Source organism: Neophocaena asiaeorientalis, unplaced genomic scaffold, assembly GCF_003031525.2.
Source record: "Neophocaena asiaeorientalis asiaeorientalis breed wild unplaced genomic scaffold, Neophocaena_asiaeorientalis_V1.1 scaffold43, whole genome shotgun sequence".
NCBI lineage: Eukaryota > Metazoa > Chordata > Mammalia > Artiodactyla > Phocoenidae > Neophocaena > Neophocaena asiaeorientalis.
This window is the reverse complement of record NW_020173674.1, coordinates 11,711,635-11,732,996: the sequence shown is the minus strand read 5'-3', so window position 1 is coordinate 11,732,996 and position 21,362 is coordinate 11,711,635. Positions and strand designations below refer to the sequence as shown.

The 21,362-nt window shown below is 52.5% G+C and overlaps 2 protein-coding genes across 7 annotated transcripts; one reads left to right on the top strand and one right to left on the bottom strand.

Moving 5' to 3' along the window:
- Positions 1–902: 902 nt before the first annotated feature.
- Positions 903–3,234, bottom strand: TIMM10 (translocase of inner mitochondrial membrane 10). 6 transcript variants are annotated; one of them, XM_024749066.1, is made up of 4 exons: positions 2,938–3,159; positions 2,792–2,855; positions 2,566–2,681; positions 909–1,344 (listed from the first exon to the last, which is right to left on the bottom strand). In XM_024749066.1, exons 3-4 carry the CDS (start codon positions 2,634–2,636, stop codon positions 1,143–1,145), a joined length of 273 nt encoding a protein of 90 aa, XP_024604834.1. In that variant the 5' UTR covers positions 2,637–2,681; positions 2,792–2,855; positions 2,938–3,159; the 3' UTR covers positions 909–1,142. The 6 variants fall into 6 exon arrangements, with proteins under 6 accessions (XP_024604838.1, XP_024604834.1, XP_024604835.1 ...); XM_024749067.1 differs by having other exon boundaries at positions 2,792–2,851; XM_024749070.1 differs by lacking the exon at positions 2,792–2,855 and having other exon boundaries at positions 903–1,344; positions 3,103–3,217.
- An 8,507-nt stretch (positions 3,235–11,741) lies between these two features.
- SMTNL1 (smoothelin like 1) lies at positions 11,742–20,927 on the top strand. The gene is made up of 8 exons (XM_024748547.1): positions 11,742–12,746; positions 12,891–13,178; positions 13,430–13,562; positions 13,675–13,726; positions 14,962–15,120; positions 15,302–15,416; positions 15,569–15,720; positions 20,470–20,927. The coding sequence occupies exons 1-8, from the start codon at positions 12,066–12,068 to the stop codon at positions 20,612–20,614; spliced, it is 1,725 nt and encodes a 574-aa protein (XP_024604315.1). The 5' UTR covers positions 11,742–12,065; the 3' UTR covers positions 20,615–20,927.
- The last annotated feature ends 435 nt before the right edge of the window (positions 20,928–21,362 follow it).

Sequence of the window (21,362 nt, the reverse complement as noted above, 5' to 3'; positions counted from 1 at the left end):
CCCTGAACCTGTACTTCTAAGCCTGAAACTCACTGCCTCTACCGTCTCCTTTCCTGTGAGCCCAATGACCTGGTGAGGTTACACCCCAGACACCTCCCTCTGCTGTGAAGGCACTGCTACCTGAGGCACTGACATCAACCAAAATTCCTTCTGCAGTGAACCCTACATTTTGAGAACTGCACAGTTCTGCAAGGGCACCCTCAGGACAGGAAGCAGATGCGGCCTCTCCTCCGCGAGCAGTCAACCCTGACCTCCGTTATTGCTCCTCGCCTGTGACCTCCAGCAAACAACCACCTCTCTGAGCTCCCTTCTCCTAACAGGGCCTTTGGCCTGCTGAGTGGATGAGGCTGGATACCCCATGAAGAGTGAGGAGCGCAGTCCCTGATTGAGATTCAGGTGAACACTGAATGGCAGTGGTTATCACTCGGTCCCCTCCCTGGATCGCACACATCACACATGAAGCTGGGTCCCTTCACGTTTCGATATTGCTGTTTAGAACCAAGAGGTTGTGGCTACTTCATGCTTAGGTTCCATCTACTTTCCACTCTCTCCTCTAAATCATTCCTTTATATCATTGAAGAAAATGCCTGCCTGCACTTGATTTTAAGTTGTTAGACATAAATAATATATACCAGGCACTTTCTATGGCCTAGTCATTATTCTAGTTTATTCATATTAACTCATTTAATCATCACAACAGCCCTGATTCTCCCCACTTTACAGATGAGGAAGCTAGGCACAGTGAAACGACACGTTCAGGGTCACACAGCAAGTGGCTGACGTGGAATGTAAACTTAAGCCATGGTACCAGTCTACGCTTTTAAACACTACGTTAGACTCCCTCTGCTGGTAGAGGCTGTGTCTGCTGCCTTTACTCCCAAGTGCCAGGCACACTGCTTTGCACACTGTAGGTGTCAACAAACTTGTTTTAATATATAATATATATAAACACACAGTCACATGCCAGTGTGACAAATACCCCTTCTCCGACCGGGAAAGAGCTCCATCATACCCTGGGCTCCTGGAGACTTTCCAGAAAGAGCCTAGGCCTGGCAGTCTTCACAGATGACACCCAATGGGGGCACTTTTATTAGACAAGTGGGAAAGGACAGGGTGCACCTTACGGTGTACTGCCTGGGGCCTCATGCAGGCCCAGAACTCTGCTGCACCCTCTTCATGAGCTCTTCGTCCTGCATAGACAATTCTGTCAACTTTTTGCCCATCCGCTCATGGATATCCAGGTACTTGGAGACACACCGGTCCAGGCACACAGACTCGCCCTTGGACAGTTCTGCTTCCTTGTAGTGGGGAGGCACGCACTTCCGGTGGCAGGCACTGGTCATTCTAGAAAGAAGGAAGGGCAAGGTCAGGTCAGCAGCCTCCTGTGGCATAACAGGAACCCTCAGCCATTCCTGCCCTGCTATACTGATTTCACCTCCCCGAGAAGGCAGTGTAAATCCTGTTTGCACCCCAACTATCTTGGAAGATCCTTGAGAGCAGGAACCATTAGCCATGTTTATGACTAATCAAACAGGAACCATTAGCTGAGTACCAGCTATGTTCCAGACATCGTGCTAAGTGCTTGACAGGGATTCTGTCATGCAGTTTTTACGATAATCCCAAGAGGTAGGCACCATCATTATCCCTCTTTTTACAGATAAGGAAATGAAGGCACAGAGAGCCTCAGGATCACATAAAGCTGGGCTATGAACCCAGGTAGCCTGACTTTACAGCCTACATTTAAAAATTATTCTGGTAAATAGCCTCCAAGATAAAACAACTAATCTAGGGAGGATACCAGAGAGCTCAAGCCAATAAAAATAGCAAATATTTGTTGACTGCTTACTCGACTTGTGTTGGGCTTAACGCTAAGAGCTTGTCATATACTTTTACATTTCATATTGATAATGTCTCTGTGAGGAAGGTACTATTATTAACTCCACTTTACAGATGGGGAAACCACTGGTCTAACAGTCCATGTAACTTGCCCAAGGCCATAGTAGTGGTGGTTGGTGCAGCTACGATTTGTTCCCAAATTTGCCAGATGGTTATGGGCACTAGTTAGGAGTCAGACTGAGTTACTGGTTCTGACATTGCTACTGACCAGCTGTGGACCCTGAGAGAGTTATTTAACCTCTAGAAACCTCAATGTCTTCACCTTTAAAAAAAGATAATGCATATAAAATGCTCAGCATGTGTCTGAGATGGATTAAGAGTTTAAGAAATGTTGACTACTAAGTGAGCTACGTGCTATTTGTCACAAGGCAAATGCTCTACTCTTCCCAGAACACAACCAGAGCCTGGACGGGACCTTCTCTTTCTGCTCAGCTCCTACGTCGCCAATTCCATCCGAACCTAAATGCCCAGTTCCTTCTAGTGACCCCACCCTGCGTCTGCATTAGCCCTTAAGCATGGGGTGGGAGCTGGGGGTGCTGGGAGGGTAAGCCCGGGCCTCAGGTTTCCCCGGAATGAGGAAAATAATCTTCAGAAGTTATCCACCTCTGCCTTGGCAAGAGTGACCTGGGATCATTCTCTAAGACAAGGCAGCGCAGAATCAGCCCTTACCTGTTGTACATATCAGCCATCATCTCAACCTCCAGCTCTGCCGCCAGCTGCTGGGCCCTAAGCGGGTCCATTTCAGCCCTGCACCGTGGAAGAGATCTCCCTCTGGCCTCCTAATCCTGGGGGCAGACATCATGGTCAGCACCCAGCCCTCCCATTCACCTTCCCATCGCAGGGGCTGGAGGATGTGGAGAAATCAGAGGGCATCAGACCAGCAGGGGCCACTGACCTCAGTGAATTCAAACGTCCCATTTCACAGATGTGGGAACTGAGGCCAAGAAGGGGAACACTGCCTAGGCCAAGGTCAAAGAACATGTCAATGGCGGGTCTGGAAATCGAGCCCCAGAGCCCTGACTCCCAATCCCTCTAGGTCACCTCTATCCAGGAGAAGAAGGGGAGACCGGAACGCAGCATGAACCTGCGGGGCCGTAAGAATTCGATCACACGCGGGACTAAGGCGCCCGGGCCCCAGCCCAGGGTCTACACCTCTGAAATAGCGGCGCCATCATCAGGATCACCTTGAGGTCAGACGTCACTCACCACGGCCTGGGGCCTGCCACAACGCCCCCTACGTCCCCAACTTCGGGTAAACTACAAACTCACCGGGCGCTCAGGTAGGATAGGGCGGAAGCACCGGGGTCACTTCCGGGAGGGAAATCCCGCCTCTTCTCTGATCCGCACGCACTTCCGGAATGAAGTACCAACGAGGCGGCGCGGGAAAATCCGCTACCATAGAGAGGGAGCTGCTGGCCCGGCCTAAGGCGTCTCCCAAATGCTAGAGAGGACTCCAAAATACCATAGAGGCTTGAGCGGGGCGCAGAGCGCCTGCAGACTGGTTAGAATTCTTGTCTTTAGGGGTGTCACGGAGAGATTTGAGTTTATTGGTTCTGTGAGAGGGGCAGGACCACAGGACTCAGTGAACCTCGTCGTCACCTCCGGAGAGCCGAGGCCAGAGCGCCAATCAGGCGCAGAGTAGGAGGAATGCCGCCGAACTGCAGCTCTCAGTTTGTGATGTACTTAAGGTCACCTGGGACGCTTAAAATAATCCCGAAGCCCAGGGCTCACTTCGTACCAATTAAATCAGAATCCCTGGGAGTAGGACCCAGGCATCAGTACATTTTAAAACTCCCCAGGTGATTCCCATGTGCAGCTAAGTTTGAGGACCAATGCTCAGAGGCCCTTTATATGAACACAGCTGTGTGTAGGTCACTAAACTCTCTGGGGTTGCAGAGACAAGCGAGGCACGGTTTCTGCTTGCAGAAAGATGAGTCAAGTATACAATATGTTTTAGTCAGCTTCTGTTAGACGCCCTGGGCCCTAAAGAGATGAATAGGGCCACTGTGGCCGCCACCAGAACTGACCTAGTGTGTTTGGGTGAGGAAGACAGAGGGTACTTGTGAACTTGCAACCCCCCCCCCCAAGAAAAACCCACCTCAATCCCTGGATTTTTCAAGGGATTTCAAGGGATGCAGTGGTACACTGCCTATAGGAGAAGGTGGGCTAGACACTTTATATGGCTGGTCACCATATGCTTCCCTAAGGAAGTCCCAATTCTGAATATTGGCCTCATTACTGCTCTAAGGACTCAAACTTCTTTGTCAGACCCTGTGCCTTGATACTTTAAATTTTAGGTATAGCATTCAGATAGTAAAGTAGTAAAATACACAAGCTTAATTTTTAAATATACATTCAGTTTTATAACTATCTCCCAGATCAAGATACAAAATATTTCCAGCACCTTAAAAAGTTATCTCATGTTCCTTCCCCGTCAATACTCGCTCTTCTGCAGTGAACCACTATTCTGACTTCTATCACCATCAGTTAGTTCTGCCTACTCCTGAACTTCACGTAAATGAAATTATACATTGTTTTCTGTTTTGTGCCTCACTTCTTTAGCTCAGTGTAGCATCCGTAAGATTTCATCCATATTGTCGTGTGTATCTCTTATTCCTTCTTTTTTATGGCTGTCTAGTGTTTGATTGTATAAATAAGCCACAGTTCATTTATCTATTCTCCTACTGATGGACTTTTGGGTTGTTTCCAGTTTGGGGCTATTATGATAATGCTGCCACGTATATTATTGTATATACGTTATCCTGGTTTTTACTTTTGAGAATCTAGTCAACATATTATGGAGTATTAAGAAATTGCATGGAAAAAGGAGATGGGTTCTTAAGAGAGGAATCTGCTTCCTAGATGGGATTTTTGTTAGGTTTTTTTTTTTTTTTTTTTTGCGGTACGCAGGCCTCTCACCGCTGCGGCCTCTCCCGCTGCGGAGCACAGGCTCCGGACGCGCAGGCTCAGCAGCCATGGCTCACGGGCCCAGCCGCTCCATGGCATGTGGGATCTTCCCGGACCGGGGCACGAACCCGTGTCCCCTGCATCGGCAGGCGGACTCTCAACCACTGCGCCACCAGAGAAGCCCTATTAGGTTTTATGAAAGGTTACATACTGTATGATTCCATTTAAATCACATTCTCAAAATGGCAATATTATAGAGATGGGAGAAGAGATTAATGGTTGCCTAGGGTTAGAGTTGGTGGGGGGAGGGAAAGAGGTGTGCCTAAGGGGATAGCACAAGGGAGATCTTTGTGTTGATGAAATTGGTTCTCTGCCCTGATTGTGGGAGAAGGTGTTTATTCAAATCTAAGCTGTCATAGAAGTATACATGCCATTGTACCAATGCCAATTTCCTGGCTTTGATATTGCATATAGTTATGTAAGATTTAGCCTTCAGTGGATAAATCTTAAGTAAAATTTAACCTTGTGTACCCTCTCTGTACTATTTATGCAACTTCCTATAAACCTATAATTATTTCAAAATAAAGTTTTAAAAATCATTACAAAACAAACGAACAAACAAAAACATAAAAGTGATATTGTATTTAAAGCACCTAGTCCGTGACAGATGCTCAATAAAAATGAATCTTTTTGTTTTAGATTTTTATTTATTAGGGAAACTTATTAAAGTACACGGAAGTGGAGAGCACAATATATTGAACTTCCACATATTAACCACCCATCCCCAAGATTTGACAGTCGTCAACATTTAGCCATATTTTCTTCATCTAATTGTATTGCTAACAGATGAAGTCTTTTTTCTACAACGACATTTTTTTCTTTGTTTTTCTTTCTTTCTTTCTTTCTTTTTTTGTTTTGGCTGCATTGGGTCCTCGCTGCGCACGGGCTTCCTCTAGTTGTGGTGAGCAGGGGCTACTGTCCGTTGCAGTGCGCCGGCTTCTCATTGTGGTGGCTTCTCTCGTTGTGGAGCACGGGCTCTAGGAGCACAGGCTGCGGTAGCTGCAGCACGCGGGCTCAGTAGTTGTGGCGCACAGGCTTAGTTGCTCCGCGGCATGTGGAATCTTCCCAGACCACGGCTCGAACCCGTGTCCCCTGCATTGGCAGGCGGATTCTCAACCACTGCACCACCCGGGAAGCCCCCCACAATGCCCTTAAAATTACAGACGTCTTATCACTAAATGCAGCTGGCAATCAACAATATTGCACTGTTCAACCATCGGTACCCAAATCTGGCTTTCAGATCATCCCAGGAACAGGCCCCCAAATTCCCGTTCCATAAATATCTACTAACTAATTAAATTATTTATTTAGTCACTATCCATTTATTGAGCACTTCATATGACCCAGGCGATTTGCTAGGTCCTGGGCATACAGCCATGAACATGACAAAGTCCCTGCCCTCATGAAGCTTAGAGTCTAGAGAGGAAGTCAGGTAACAAGGAAATAAATAAGGTAACTTTGGATTCCAATCCATATTCCATAAGAAAATAAAATATGCAGAAGCGATGGAGAGGATCTCAAAGTCATGGGAGACCTCTCTGTGGAAATGAAATTTGAGCTGAGAGCAGGAGAATGAGAAAGAACCAGCCTTGCAAAGAGCAGTTTACAGTCCTGAGTATGGAAAGGAATCGACTCATCGGAGGGATACGAAGGAGGCCAGTGTTGCTGAAGCAGTGGGGAGGGGGAGGGGGAGTCACAAGCCCCTCACACATTCTCCAAAAGTAGTACCTTTCTTAGATCACAGGACACCTACAGGAGGTAAAGGTGTTTCGTCTTTCTGAGCAAAATCTCGATTCAGCACAAAAATCTGTTGAGAGCCTCAGCTCCACGTAGAACTCGGCTTTGTATTTCCTAGACTCTCAGCGCAGCGACCCATCAGCTTGGGCCATCACTCTTCTCTCTCTCCCCAGCTGCTCCCCGTGCAGTGGGAGCCCTGAGAGACATCGCCACCTCCGCAGCTGGCCCCCACCCCTCCTTAGCCCACCCTTCCGCAGCTACTTTAGTCTGAGGAAGGGTAAAAGGGACTATTTAAAGGAACGTGGTGGGGGGGGGATGCAGAGAAGGCCTAGCTTGGGCTCTGGATGGGCAGGGGAGGCCAGACAGCTGGTGACCATGCTCCAAATGGGCCTGCAGATTGTCTGGGGAGTTGCCAGGGCCAGGCGAGTACATCGGGAAGGGAGATGATCGCAGGACGCATGCTGCCCCGTGTCAGGCGGGAGGCACTGGCTGTGATTGAAAGGTGCCACCTGCCAGATCTCCATGGGAAATCCGAGCCTCCCAGTTTGGGAAGGGGGAGGGGAAGCGGGGACTGAAGAGCTGGGGGCTAGAAGCCACAGGGACTTGAAGACAGCCCGGGAGTGCAGCCGCTCAGCTGGAGGAAGGAGACAACTGCAAGCCCCCAGGGAGAGGCCCTACAGGTAGGAGAGGCCCTGGGCCCCTTTCTAGGCACCCCCTCCATCTGCCAACTCCTCTCCCATCTTCCAAGGACCTGAGGAGCCTCCAAGCAGGGCCCCACAGTTGGAGAAATCCAGGCTCCTTCCTAAGTCTCTCCGTCACTATGTCCACTCTTTTTCAATGCCAGAGTTCGGGGACTCAGCCCTGCGGTGCTGGGCAACTTGAGGTCACCCACCGAGCAGCCTGCAGGTGGCCATCCATGTGGACCTGACAGGCACAGAGGGCCTTGGGAGACTTACCAGTCCAGTTGGGGTGGGAGGCAGAGTCTCTAAGCAGTTGAGAGTGGCATCTCCAAGGGATGTCCCCACTGAGGTGAGGGATGGTGAAAGCTTTAGGGCCACTGGAAGACAGACTGGGGGGCAGTGGGTCGTGGAGGTGTTAGCTGAACCATCAAATGTTGTCTGTACCATGTGGGGCTTGGAACTCGGCCTCCTGAGTACTTTTCCTTCCAGTCTGCTGAGAAAAACAGGAAGAGAGAGAGGGGAGCTGTCTGCAGTGGACACAAAACAGGGGTGGAATGAATCTTTCCTTCTTCCTTCCTGGGGAAGGAACGAGGGGGGAAAGTGGAGAGGAAGGTCTGCCATGCACTTGGAAGAGAGAGCTGACCTCTTCAGCCATATGTGAAGGGGGGTGGGGTGCCCCTCATCCTGGGCTGGAACCTTTGAAGGGACGCTGGCGGAGGAGCTGGCGGGGGCAGTGTCTCCGGCACACGCTCTGGACTGGTTGTCAGGACGCCTGGGTTCTAGGTACAGTTGGGCCACTTAACTGTCCTATGACTTTATCAAGGGACTCAACTCCCCAAGCCTCAAATTTCTACTCTGTAAAATGGGGCCAGTAACACTTATTCTGAAGGGTTAGAGTGAGGAAGTAGGAAGGTAAAGCAGGGCACCACAGTACAAGCTGTAAACTGCTATGGAATTAATGCTGGGGTGGGTGGTGTTATCCGGGTGTCTCAGTATTCTGAGTTTCTTCACTCCTTGGCTATTTATGACAAGCCTGGAGGGTGGAAAGCTGAGGTGATGAGCGCACAGGATGGCTGAGGGGTGTGTGTGTGTGTGTGTGTGTGTGTGTGTGTGTGTGTGTGTGTGTGTGTGTGTATACACCTGCCCTTCCCCTCCACCATGCTAAGTGTGTAGCATGTAGATGAAGGGTAAGATGGCTGCAGCACTCAGCTATGTCTTAGCCAATTACTCCCACATTTTTTTTTTTTTTTGCATTACGCGGGCCTCTCACCGCTGTGACCTCTCCCGTTGCGGAGCACAGGCTCCGGACGCGCAGGCTCAGCGGCTGTGGCTCACGGGCCCAGCCGCTCCGTGGCATGTGGGATCTTCCCGGACCGGGGCACGAACCTGTGTCCCCTGCATCGGCAGGTGGACTCTCAACCACTGTGCCACCAGGGAAGCCCTACTCCCACATTTTGAGGTATAAAAACGGCTCATCGGAACTTCCCTGGCGGTCCAGTGGTTAAGACTCTGCACTCCCAATGCAGGGGACACGGGTTCGATCCCAGGTCGGGGAACTAAGATCCCACGTGCTGCATGGCGCAGCCAAAAAATTTTTTAAATAAATAAATAAAAAGGGCTTATCATCTCATTGGTGTTCAGTTCTTTTTGCCTTGTCTTTTACCAACTAAATGCCCTCATGGCTGAGTCAGGACCTTAATCTGGCACAAGGCTGGGCAGAGGCCAGCCTACACCATACAAGCTGATGTATACTGAGTGCTCCTTCCAGGCCAGGCACACCCCAAAATACTTCCTATGCATTGGCTTCCTTAACCCTCCACTGTCCCTGTGAGGTGAGACCTATTTTTATCTCCAGAAATCAAAATACAGGGAGGGTAAGTAGCTTGCTCAAGGTCACAGTGGGAGAAGAAGTGGGAGCTGGGATCCCATCATAGGAAGCTCCAGAATCAATGATTTTCACCACTCCTCCATACCACCTTCCGAACAAGAGTGCAAGGCAGGGGTGTGTTGTGTGGATCATTTAGACCGGCACTTGACATAGTTTCTTCTGCTAAAGGTGGCATTGCTCAAGAGGGCAATAGATGCACCTCAGGGAAAATAAAGCAAAAAGAAAAGGAAGCAAGAAAAAAAAAATCCGTGGCCACATAAGTTTGGAGAAAAGTGAGTTAAATAGAGCTAAGCAAAATTAAGGTTCCTTTACCATGGGGTGTCTGGAATCCATTTAAGTGCTAATGAAGTTGTAAGACTCTAAAAGAGTCAAGAGTAGCCTGTTTCTGGAACAACCTTAGCCAAAGAACACCTCCCCCGCCACCGCAGCCCTTAATAAGGTCTTAGGAGACACCAGTTTTCCACAGAACACAGTTTGCAAACCTGATCTAGACCAATCCTGTCATTGTATTGGAAACCGAGGCTCTCTCCAGAGAGGCAAAGAGACATGCTCAGGTCTCAGACCAGGAGGTGGGGATCAAGGCATGCTCCTAGCTCCCTGCAGATGTGCATTCCATCTCCCAGGCTCATTGGTTTCCCTCTAACTTTAATAGATTCCCGGAAGGGAAGGGGCCCTGGTGGGAGGGGTGGAATTGGAGGGCAGCGTGAGCATCTTTGAAAATCCCAGCCGACTTCCTAGGAAACGGTGGGAGACCAAGTCCAGGGACACCAGGACTTTGATCTGGGGGCAGTAAGACCTGAATGGGTGGCAGAAACAAAGCCCTGTCCCTCATATGCCTGTCTTCTTGCCTCTGTCCCAATTACTCAGGTACCCTGGGTACTGTATCCAGAACGATGGCCCTGCAGAGGGCAGGAGGTATTTTTAGCCAGTGACAAGGAGTGTGTACTTCTTTTACTGCCTGAGTCATGCCCTGAACACGTTATTTGGGGATTATTTTCTCTGTAAACAGTCCCTCCCCCCCCAAGAAGGGCAGAAGGCTGAAGGAGCTGACCCTGTCCACGCCACACACACCCACCCCAGCTGTTTTTGTTTTTGTTTTTGTTTTGCGGTACGCGGGCCTCTCACCGCTGTGGCCTCTCCTGTTGCGGAGCACAGGCTCCGGACGCGCAGGCTCAGCGGCCAGGGCTCACGGGCCCAGCCACTCCGCGGCATGTGGGATCTTCCCGGACCGGGGCACAAACCCGTGTTCCCTGCATCGGCAGGCGGACTCTCAACCACTGCGCCACCAGAGAAGCCTCCCCCCCCGCAGCTGTTTTTGTAGATCGGACAGTACAATCATCCCTTGATGTCTGTGGGGGATTAGTCCCAGCTTCCCTTGCGGATATGAAAATCTGCGGATGCTCAAGTCCCTCATATGAAATGTTGTATTTGCATAGAACCTTACAATCCTCTCTAATACTTTAAATCATCTCTAGATTACTTATAATACCCAGTACAATGAAAATGTCATGTAAACAGTTGTTAATAACAATGTAAATGCTATGTAAATAGTTGAAGTGGCAGCAAATTCAAGTTTGCCTTTTGGAATTTTCTGGAATTTTTTCTTCAAATTTTTTCCATCCAAGGTTGGTTGAACCCACAGAACCCATGCAAAAGGAAGGCTGACTGTATATACAGTACTTGAATAGGAAACCTCATGATAAAGTTGGAGGATCAGATCTCCCTGCAGAGGTTAGTTAGGGAGAGTCTCTTCTGTTCTTCACCAAAAGAAACTCTTCCATGCCCAGTCCCAGCTCTTCAGAGAACCACACACACAGGCTGGCAGTGTTGGCAGAGACCCAGCGACCAAGCTGGCCCAGGGTTTCCCAAATTTCAGGCATTTTAACACCACCTCCATGATTTAGGTATTTTGTATCCTGTATTCCGCTTTCCTGAACGTCTTCCTTTGAATTAACTTACTTTACTTCAATAAATGTATTCATAAAATAAACTTTATATCACTATTGGAAATGGAAACTCGGTATCACTGGCCAGAAACAGAAAGTAACTGTAAAAATAAATACAATTGAATCAAAACAGTATTATTAGGGACTTCCCTGGTGGTCCATTGGGTAAGACTCCGAGCTTCCAAGACAGGGGGCCTGGGTTCGATCCCTGGTCAGGGAACTAGATCCTGCATGCATGCCGCAACTAAAAGATCCCATATGCCTCAACGAAGACCCGGTGCAGCCAAAATAAATAAATAAAGTAAATACTCAAAACAAAACAAAACAAAAAACAGTATTATTAAGTTCTATCTAGAGACTTCTGTCTGCTTTGGGCTCTGAGCATGAGGGCAGCTATCTCCATCAAAAGGGGAGAATAGGGGCTTCCCTGGTGGCGCAGTGGTTGAGAGTCCACCTGCCAATGCAGGGGACGCGGGTTCATGCCCCGGTCCGGGAGGATCCCACATGCTGCGCCATGGTCACTGAGCCTGTGCGTCCGGAGCCTGTGCTCCGCAATGGGAGAGGCCACATCAGTGAGAGGCCCGCGTACAGCAAAAAAAAAAAAAAAAAAAAGGGGAGAATAGCAAGTGCTCCATGGGGGTCTAGGAGGCTAGTCAGACTCTAACCACCTCACTGGCTTATTCAAAAAGAGGCCAAATCATTAACAAGGCATCACAGAACCCAGTGTTCCTTAAAGCCCAAGTCACAACCTGCAGAGGGCCTTTAGGTGAACGCACCCAACATCAGGTAAACGTGGCTGGCCCAGCACCCCATTGTGGGGGATGTGGTGCTCTACCGTTTCATTTAGCCAAAGGGAAAGTGGATACTTGTGTCACATGTCCGAGTAGTGGGGGACCCAGGACTGAATCGCACGTCTCCAGACTCCAGGGCCTTCACCGGCAGAGAGGGGGCATGACAAGGCCTGCTTGTCTTCTCTTTTCAGAGATGGAGCAGAAGGAATGGAAGCCCTCTGAGGACGGGACCCCTGTGTCCCCAGCCACGGAGGTCCCAGAGGCAGTGGGAGGGGGAGCCTCTGCTGAGGAGGAGGCCACAGGCCCAGCTGAGAGGACCATCACAGAGGGGCCTCCAGATGGGGCAGGAAAGCAGGAGAGGGCACCCGCTGAGGACAGCATTACAGCTGAATTCCAGGGGGAATCCAAAGGGGAGGCTGAACTTCAAAAGGTGGACAGCGGGAAGAAAGAGACCACCGTGGCTCCTCAGGAGATGGCTGATCGGAAAGAAGAGACCAACTCTGAACCCAAGGAGGCTGAGGGAAAAGAGGAGATCACGTTGGCCTCTGAGAAGCAGCAGGCTGATGAGAAAGAGGCCAAGCCTGGATCTAGGGAGAAAGCCAATGTGAATGATGAGGTGCAGGCTGCTGGGAAGGAGGAGGCCAAGGCTGGAGACAGGGAGGCTGCTGGGAAGGACGAGGCCAAGGCTGGAGGCAGGGAGGCCAAAGGGAAGGAGGAGGACAAGGTTGGAGGCAGGGTGGCCAAAGGGAAGGAGGAGGCCAAGGCTGGAGACAGGGAGACTGCTGGGAAGGGGGAGGCCAAGGCTGGAGACAGGGAGGCCAAAGGGAAGGAGGAGGCCAAGGTTGGAGGCAGGGAGGCCAAAGGGAAGGAGGAGGCCAAGGCTGGAGACAGGGAGGCCAAAGGGAAGGAGGAGGCCAAGGCTGGAGACAGGGAGGCTGCTGGGAAGGAGGAGGCCAAGGCTGGAGGCAGGGAGGCTGCTGGGAAGGAGGAGGCCATGGCTGGAGACAGGGAGACCAAAGGGAAGGAGGAGGCCATGGCTGGAGGCAGGGAGGCTGCTGGGAAGGAGGAGGCCAAGGCTGGAGGCAGGGAGGCTGCTGGGAAGCAGGAGGCCACAGTGGCCTCTCAGGAGGTGAGCAACAAGACGGAGGAGCCCAAGGCTGAAACCCAAGAGAAAGCCAGTGCCCCAGAGGCCAAGTCGGACTCTCAGAAGACTGCCGTGGAAGATGAGGCCAAGCCTGAAACACAGGAGGAGGAGGAGGTGAAGGAGGAGGTGGTGAGTGAGGAAGAGGAGAGGAGAGGAGGGAGGAGGCCCCACGATTCTCCGGAGCCCCCTGCCCAGCCCTCCCCCAAGCAAGCCCCTCCCCTGCTTTATTCCTTTGGGACAATCCAGTCTTCCACCCACTGATATCAAGAGCCTGGGGTGGGGGATGCAGCACTGTGGCTCCAGGCTGCCTTCCAGATCTTTCTGAAGCCCTCACAGAGCCTCAGGCAGGTGCGGGCCCACACAGCCCATGTTCATTCCAGGAGCCAGGCTGTCCTGATGAAGAGCAGGACCAAGGTGCGGAGAAAGGGGCGGAGGAAGGGGCAGGAGCGCTTCCCCGGTCCGCCGAGGAATGGCCCGAGAGCCCCACGGAGGAGGGCAGCGGCCTCAGCCCAGGTGAGTGAGAGCCCAGGAGCCCGCTGACGCCGCAGGGGCCTCCCTGAGGGAGCACGCGGGCCGCGCACCACGGGTCACCCCAACCTGCCTCCCTCCCGTTCCTTTCCCCTAGATGGGCTGAGTCCAGACACCGCAGCTTCCGGAGAGACCAGTCCTTCAGCCAGGTAATGTCAGGCTCTGGAGACCCAGATCCAACCCCTGCTACCGCTTGCTTCCTTTTTTTATTTTTTATTTTTTTGCGGTACGCGGGCCTCTCACTGTTGTGGCCTCTCCCACTGCGGAGCACAGGCTCCGGACGCGCAGGCTCAGCGGCCATGGCTCACGGACTCAGCCGCTCCGCGGCATGTGGGATCTTCCCGGACCGGGGCACGAACCCGTGTCCCCTGCATCGGCAGGCGGACTCTCAACCACTGCGCCACCAGGGAAGCCCCCGCTTGCTTCCTTTAAAGGCTGCCATCCCCTGGGCCTGGGCCTCCCCAGTGCTGGTCTCAAGATATGCCAGGAATTATGGTTTTCAGCCCTCTAGCCTAGGGCAGAGCCCAGGAGACAAAAGGAGCCGGAGTGTGGGAGCAAAGGGGCCGTGGAGCACACCTGGTCCGTCTCTCACTCACTGCTGAAGCCTCCTGGTCTTGCTTGCCTCCGCAGTGTCAGCCTCACCCATAAGCGAGTGAGCAGAAAGCCTGAGTTTGGACAATGACGCTGCCACTTACCACCTGTGTGACCTTGGCCACATCACTGCCCCTTTCCTCCCCTGTGAAGTGGGCACAGTCACGGTACCTACCTCGTAGGATTTTTGTGAGGCTCAAACGACATCTGTGTATAAAGCCCTCAGCCCAGTGCCTGGTGCCTGGCTGGTGCTGGATACCATGATAGCCTTACTCTCGCCAGGGCACAACTTTCGTCATTAAAGAGTCTTCCTTTATTTCGAGCTGAAGCTCACCTCCGTGTCACCTTCTTAGGGGAAGGTACCAGATTGAACGTTCGTGGAGCGTGGTCTACACTCCCCCTCCCACGCAGGCCTTAGAACCACCCTGTCAGGTAGCTATTCTTGCCCCATTTTACAGATGAGGAAGCTGAGGCTCAGAGGAGTGACACGACAGTCCCAAGATCACACAGCAACTAAGAGGCAAAGGCAGGATTCAGCACCAGGTCAGACCTCAGATGTGCTCTAGCTCTGTCCACACATGCCACCAGACCTCGTGCTCACCAAAGTGAGACTGAGCCTTACTATTCCTTCCCAGCCCCTCCCGGTGCTGGGCCCAGAGGAGAACGTGTGCGAGAGTGGGGACCACAGCTTCGTATGCCTCTTGAGACTGCAGGGGCCGTGCTCAGCCAGCCTCCTCCCTCCTCAGTGGCTGGTCCCAGCCCCTCTCACCTTGCTCCGAACTTTTCCATGCAGTGAATCTTCACCCAGCGACGTGTCCCAGAGCCCCACGGAGCCCCCTCCCTCACAGGAGAAGAAGAAAGACAAGGCACCAGAGCGCAGGGTGTCAGCCCCTGCCCGGCCCCGGGGGCCCCGTGCCCAGAACCGCAAAGCCATCGTAGACAAGTTTGGGGGGTAAGATGCGGGCGAGGAATGGTGGGGGCTGGGTTGGTTGGACAGTCGGTGGGGGGCAGTCCTGAGGGGCAATAGGAACAGCCTGAGCCCCAGCAGGAAGACTGACATCTGGGGCTGGGGCTCCTCCCTGATGGGACCCTCCCACCTCTCTGGCCTGACCTTCTCTGTCCCTTGTGCACAGGGCAGCCTCGGGCCCCACGGCCCTGTTCCGGAACACCAAGGCCGCGGGGGCAGCCATCGGCGGCGTTAAGAACATGCTCTTGGAGTGGTGCCGGGCCATGACGAGGAACTACGAGGTGCATGGTGGGCCAAGGGACCCTTCCCCAGGGCAGCAGTGCTGGGAGGGTCTGTGTGGTGCAAAGCCCAGAGGGTGGGAGGTCCAGAGGGGGCAAAGTCTGGGTCCTCTGGCTGAGGCTCACCGAGGCCTCTGGGCCCCGCTTGCCCGCAGCATGTGGACATCCAGAACTTCTCCTCAAGCTGGAGCAGTGGCATGGCCTTCTGCGCCCTCGTCCACAAGTTCTTCCCTGACGCCTTTGACTATGCTGCGCTGGACCCAGCCAAGCGCCGGCACAACTTCTCCCTGGCCTTCTCCACAGCCGAGTAAGCCATGCCAGGGGATGCAGAGGTGGGTGGGAGCTCGGCTCACCTACACAGAATCGAGGGCCGGATTCACAGGGGTCGGGTAGTGCGGTGGTCAGGTAGAGGCTGTCACCACACATTCATGAATTCAACAGATATTTCTTTACGATTTATTTATTTATTTTTGGCTGCATCGGGTCTTAGTTGTGGCACGCGGGATCTTCACTGAGGTATGCGGGATCTTTTGTTGCAGCGCACGGGCTTCTCTCTAGTTGTGCATGCGGGTTTTCTCTTCTCTAGTTGTGGCGTGTGGGCTCTGTAGTTGTGGCGCGTGGGTTCCAGAGCACGTGGGCTCGGTAGTTTGCAGCACGTGGGCTCTCTAGCTGAGGCGCGCGAGCTCAGTAGTTGTGGCGCGTGGGCTTAGTCGCCCCACGGCCTGTGGGATCTTAGTTCCCTGACCAGGGATCGAACCCGCGTCCCCTGCATTGGAAGGCGGACTCTTTACCACTGAACCACCAGGGAAGTCCCCAACAGATATTTTTTGATTGCTGGGAACTGTTTTAGCACATAGCAGTGAGTGAAACTTACAAAATCCCTGCGTGCCTATGACACATTCTAAAGGGAGAGACAGATCATAAACTCACACACACGTGTGAAATATAATGTAAGGGAACAGGTGCTGTGAAGAAAATGCAGGCAGGGTAAGGGGTAGAGAAGGGGCAGGCAGGGTGGTTGCTGGGATTTAGGGCCAGATTCTGACTCTGCCATTTGTTAGCTGTGTGATCTTGGACAGGCTCCTTCACCTCTCTGAGCCTCCATATTCTGACCTTTAAAACGGGCATGACATTTCCTCTTTGGCAGGGCTATGGTGAGAATTAAGTAAGTAAGTAAGTAAAGTCCCTATAAACAGTGCCTAACCCATGGCAAACACTTCAAAAAAAAATCTTAGCTCCTATGTTATAATGAATGATATCACACTTGTTACGATAATTATTATTCAGTGTGGGACCTGGAGGGGATTTATTGCTGGGGTTCACATAGCTGGGTGCCGGGGTGGTGGAGGGATGGAGACAGGGGTGGACTAGACAGGCAGGAGGGGTGTGAGGATCAGTGTGGCCCAAGGAAGAACCTAAGAGACCAAGACACGGCTGCCAGGTGGCAGGGGAGGAGGGGGCACTCCCACCACCGAAGCATCAAAACCAGACTCAGCCAAAGGCCTCCATCTCCACCCACCGGAGAGACATGACCTGATGGTCTTGGGGCTCCCAAGGAGCTCACGCCTGGAGTGCCCGTCCTTTCCCACCTGGGAGGGGCTTCTGAGCCGCCCGGTAGAGATAGGACTATGCATAGGGAGTGGTCCACGAGGACAGCTCTGAGGCCCGGGAATGCATTTCCCACTGAGTGCATTTCTAAAGCCTGGGGGCAGGGAATAAGTCACTGGGGATGTTAGCAGCACCTTGGTCCAGGAGGCTGAGCCCTTTGGTCTAGTCCAGGCCTGGCCGCCAGCCTGCAGGGAAGCCTGGGCAGCAACCTTCCCCTTTCGGGGCCTGCGTGTCCCCATCGGCAAGACGAGATGGATGAGATGGCTGGTATTGATCTGTGCTTTTCAGATGTTTTTTCCCCCCGACAGATTCCTCAAGCAAAATATTAAATGAATGCCCAACATATTAAACAGATTTTAGGGAGGCCTTTTGAGGTTGGGAGGGGTTCTTGGAGCACTCCAGCTCTGCTTCCCAAGATGGTCCCTGAAGCATGTCTATAGGGCCCTAGGGCACCAAGGATGCCGTTTGAAATCCACCAGACTTGGTGCTACAGAAGATCCCTTCCAGTTGGTCCCGCCAAGGGAAGGGGGGAGTGCCCTGGGGTGGGGGATTGAGGGCATCCGGAGCACCATGTCCTGCTCTGGGCTCAGAAGCCCCTTTTTTTTTTTTTTTGGCGGTACGCGGGCCTCTCACTGTTGTGACCTCTCCCGCTGCGGAGCACAGGCTCCGGGCGTGCAGGCTCAGCGGCCATGGCTCACAGGCCCGGCCACTCCGCGGCATGTGGGATCTTCCCGGACCGGGGCACGAACCCGTGTCCCCTGCATCGGCAGGCGGACTCTCAACCACTATGCCACCGGGGAAGCCCCAGAAGCACCTTTAATGGTGATGAACCAGGATTGGAAAATGAAACTCCTAGTCGGGGCTGAGAGCTCTTGGTGAACATCAGAAGAGCACGTGGCTTGGCCCTGACCAGGTGTCCCCGGCCTGTGGGGCGGGGTCGTGGTCCTCCTGCAGCTGCCTTGCCTTGGCTGCAAGCCTGCAGAGCCACAGAAAGGCTGAAGGAATAATCAGGTGATGGTGACAGGCTGAGAGGAGGCATCAGGCAGCAGTGAAAAGGGAAGGATGTGCAGGGGATGCGTGGGGATGGAGGCTGGAGGGAGAAGAGGTGGGGGGTGCCTCCTTCTTCCTAGCTCTTTTTTTTTTTGGCTACGCCATGAGGCATGCGGGATCTTAGTTTCCTGACCAGTGATGACCAGAGATCGAACCTGTGCCCCCTGCAGTGGAAGCTCAGAGTCCCAACCACTGGACCTCCAAGGAAGTCCCCCTTCCTAGCTCTTTGACCCTTGGCAGCTGACTTAACCTCTTTTAGGGCCTGGTGTGCAGATTAAGCGTGCAAAGTAAGGGGGCCCCTGCCGCAGCTGGCTCCCTTCTAGAAGTTGCCTCTGATTCCCATGGAACGGTCAATGCTGGGGCCCCCAGGTGGCTTGATCGGCTGTGCTGCTCGAGGAGCCCGACCCCGTTCCCCAGGCCCAGTGGGAGTGAAGCTTTTGCCTCTCCTGCATGGGAACAGCACCCCAACCCACATCCAGGAGCCAAGATCACTGCATTGGTTGCAGGGAGCTTGTCCCATTCTTCGAAATCCTCCAGTCTGTGCTCCTGCCTCCCGCTCCCAGGCCAGCCCGGCTTGGGTTTCGGTCCAGCTGCCTCAGCTCTAAGAGAGGATTTCCGCTGGGACCCTGGTTTCTCCTACTGCCAGCACCCATGGCGGTTTGGCAGGCTGGGACTGCTGAGACCCGGCTACAGGGCAGGGATGCCAGAAGCATCAGGCAGGCCTGCGGTGGAGTCCCAGCTGTGTCACTCACTTTGACGTTGGGCAAATCACCAAAATGCTCCGAGTCTCCAGTTCCTCTTCTGCTGGTTGAACACAGAGGAGTGGAGTAAATGAGACCATTCAAGGGAAAGCACTGGGGAGTTCCCTGGTGGCCTAGTGGTTAGGATTCCAGGCTTTCACTGCCATGGCCTGGGTTCAATCCCTGGTTGGGGAACTGAGATCCTGTAAGCTGTGTGGCGCAACCAAAAAAAAAACAGGGGGGAAGGGAAGCACTTGATCAAACTCCTGGCACATGGTGGCAAGGTCCCAACAGTGGTTAGATCAGATGATCGGCTTTAGCAAAGCCAGGAGTAGCACATGGCCCCAAAGAGCAGCTGGGAAGTTAGAAAAAGAGGACTTGCTGCTAAGTTCTATGCGGTTGCTCAAACACATTAAGCATTCCTGCCTCAGGACCTTTGCACATGCTGTTTCCTCTGCCTGGAATCCTCTTCCCGCAGATATGTACCCGATCTACTCTCTTTTTAAATTTTGTTTAATAAATTTGTTTTATTTATTTGTTTTTGGCTGTGTTGGGTCTTCGTTGCTGTGCACGGGCTTTGTCTAGTTGTGGCGAGCGGGGGCTACTCCTTGTTGTGGTGCATGGGCCTCTCACTGCGGTGGCTTCTCTTGTTGCGGAGCACGGGCTCTAGGTGCGTGGCCTTCAGTAGTTGTGGTGCACGGGCTTAGTTGCTCCGCGGCACATGGGATCTTAGTTCCATGACCAGGGATTGAATCTGTGCCCCCTGCACTGGAAGTGCAGAGTCTTAACCACTGGACCACCAGGGATGTCCCCAATTTACACTCTTTAAGAGAACTTTCCTGGGCTCCCTATTAAAATTCTCCTTGGAGAATTCCCTGGTGGTCCAGTGGTTAGGACTCCGTATTTTCACTGCCAAGGACCCAGGTTCAATCCCTGGTCAGGGAACTAAAACCCCACAAGCTGCAAGGCGCTGGCACAAAATAAATAAATAAATAGATGAAAAATAAAAAAAATAAAGCCATTACTAACATATTTTTAAAAATCCCCTTGAACACAGAAACATACCCTGTCCCCCTTCCCTGCCTTATTTTTCTCCACAGCAACTCTCATCATCTGATGTACCATCGATTTCTGTTTGATAACTGTCTGTCTACTGCAGTGAGAATGTCAGTGACATGAGAGTGGGGAATTTTTATTTTGTTCAGTGCTGAATTCCCTGGAAGAGTACCTAGCACGTAGTACCCCTCAATAAATACACGGAAACTGGTTGAAGCTGGAGATGTTGCAGCTACAAGCCAACACTCTGGCTAGTGTTGGGGTTCTGTCTTTTAAACTCTCCCTGAGGACAGGTATATGAGCACGTGGAAGGGGTGGGCTAATGCAGAACTATAGACCAGAAGGTCCCGCTCCTACGTGAAGGCACACAGTGCAATGAAAACAGGGGCTTAGGAATCAGACCACGCTGAGTTTGAGTCTTGACTGTTGGGCCTCAGTTATCTAATCTGTACAATGGGATGGTTGCCCTAGGTGACCTCCCAGCTCTGCCACACACAGTTCTGTGGGTTTCATCCTCGCCGGGCTGTCCCCTTAGGCCCCGCATCCTTCACCGTTGGCTCTCTGCTCCACCCCTCCTCACCCCTCCCCAACCTGCCCCTCAGGAAACTGGCCGACTGTGCCCAGCTGCTGGAAGTGGATGACATGGTGCGGCTGGCAGTGCCCGACTCCAAGTGCGTCTACACCTACATCCAGGAGCTGTACCGCAGCCTCGTGCAGAAGGGACTGGTGAAGACCAAGAAGAAATGAGGGAAGAAATGAGGGGCTGACCAACCCTGTGGGCAGAGGCGGGCAGGGAGCCCAGCTGACCAGCCGTGGCCCAGAGGCTCACTTCTGCTCATGGTGGCAACAGTGCTGGGGCTCAGACAAGGGCAGATGGCACCAGTCTTAACTACATGAAAAGTTCTTTTGTAAAATCCGTGCTCCCTCCCTAACCCAGCAGGAACATCTCTCACTTGGATAATAAACCCCGGCCGCCAGGGTTCCTCATCTGACATGATTTTCTCAACAACCATGAAAGGCAATTGGGAAAGGAGAGTGGGCTGGGTCCTACCACTAACCAGCTGTGTGTCCCTGAGCCAGTGAGTGAACCTCTCTGAGCTTCAGTTTACCGTCTGCATGGGGATGATAGGAGCTCAAAATCATGCAGGCGCTGTGAGCGTTGAATGAGATCATGAAAAGGACAAACAGCCTTGCCCGGGGCCTGTCACATAAGTGTTCTTTAAGTGGTGGCCCAAAGTAACAACACATCTTACATTTCCAGCCATGGGTGGCACTTGCCCAATTCTGTTCCCTTTTTCCACACTTCTCCCAGATTAGGGAATTCCAGGGCAGGGACTAGAGTAGAAGATTCTCTACAAATCTCACCCCAACTAGGCTAGTGGGGCCTGGAGTGATTCCCCTGACTCAAAGATACCCCATATTCTGTCTCTTAAAAGCCAGTGGTCTTCTAGGAGCTTAGAACCACTGCACCCAGAAAGCTCCTCCTTTGTGCTAA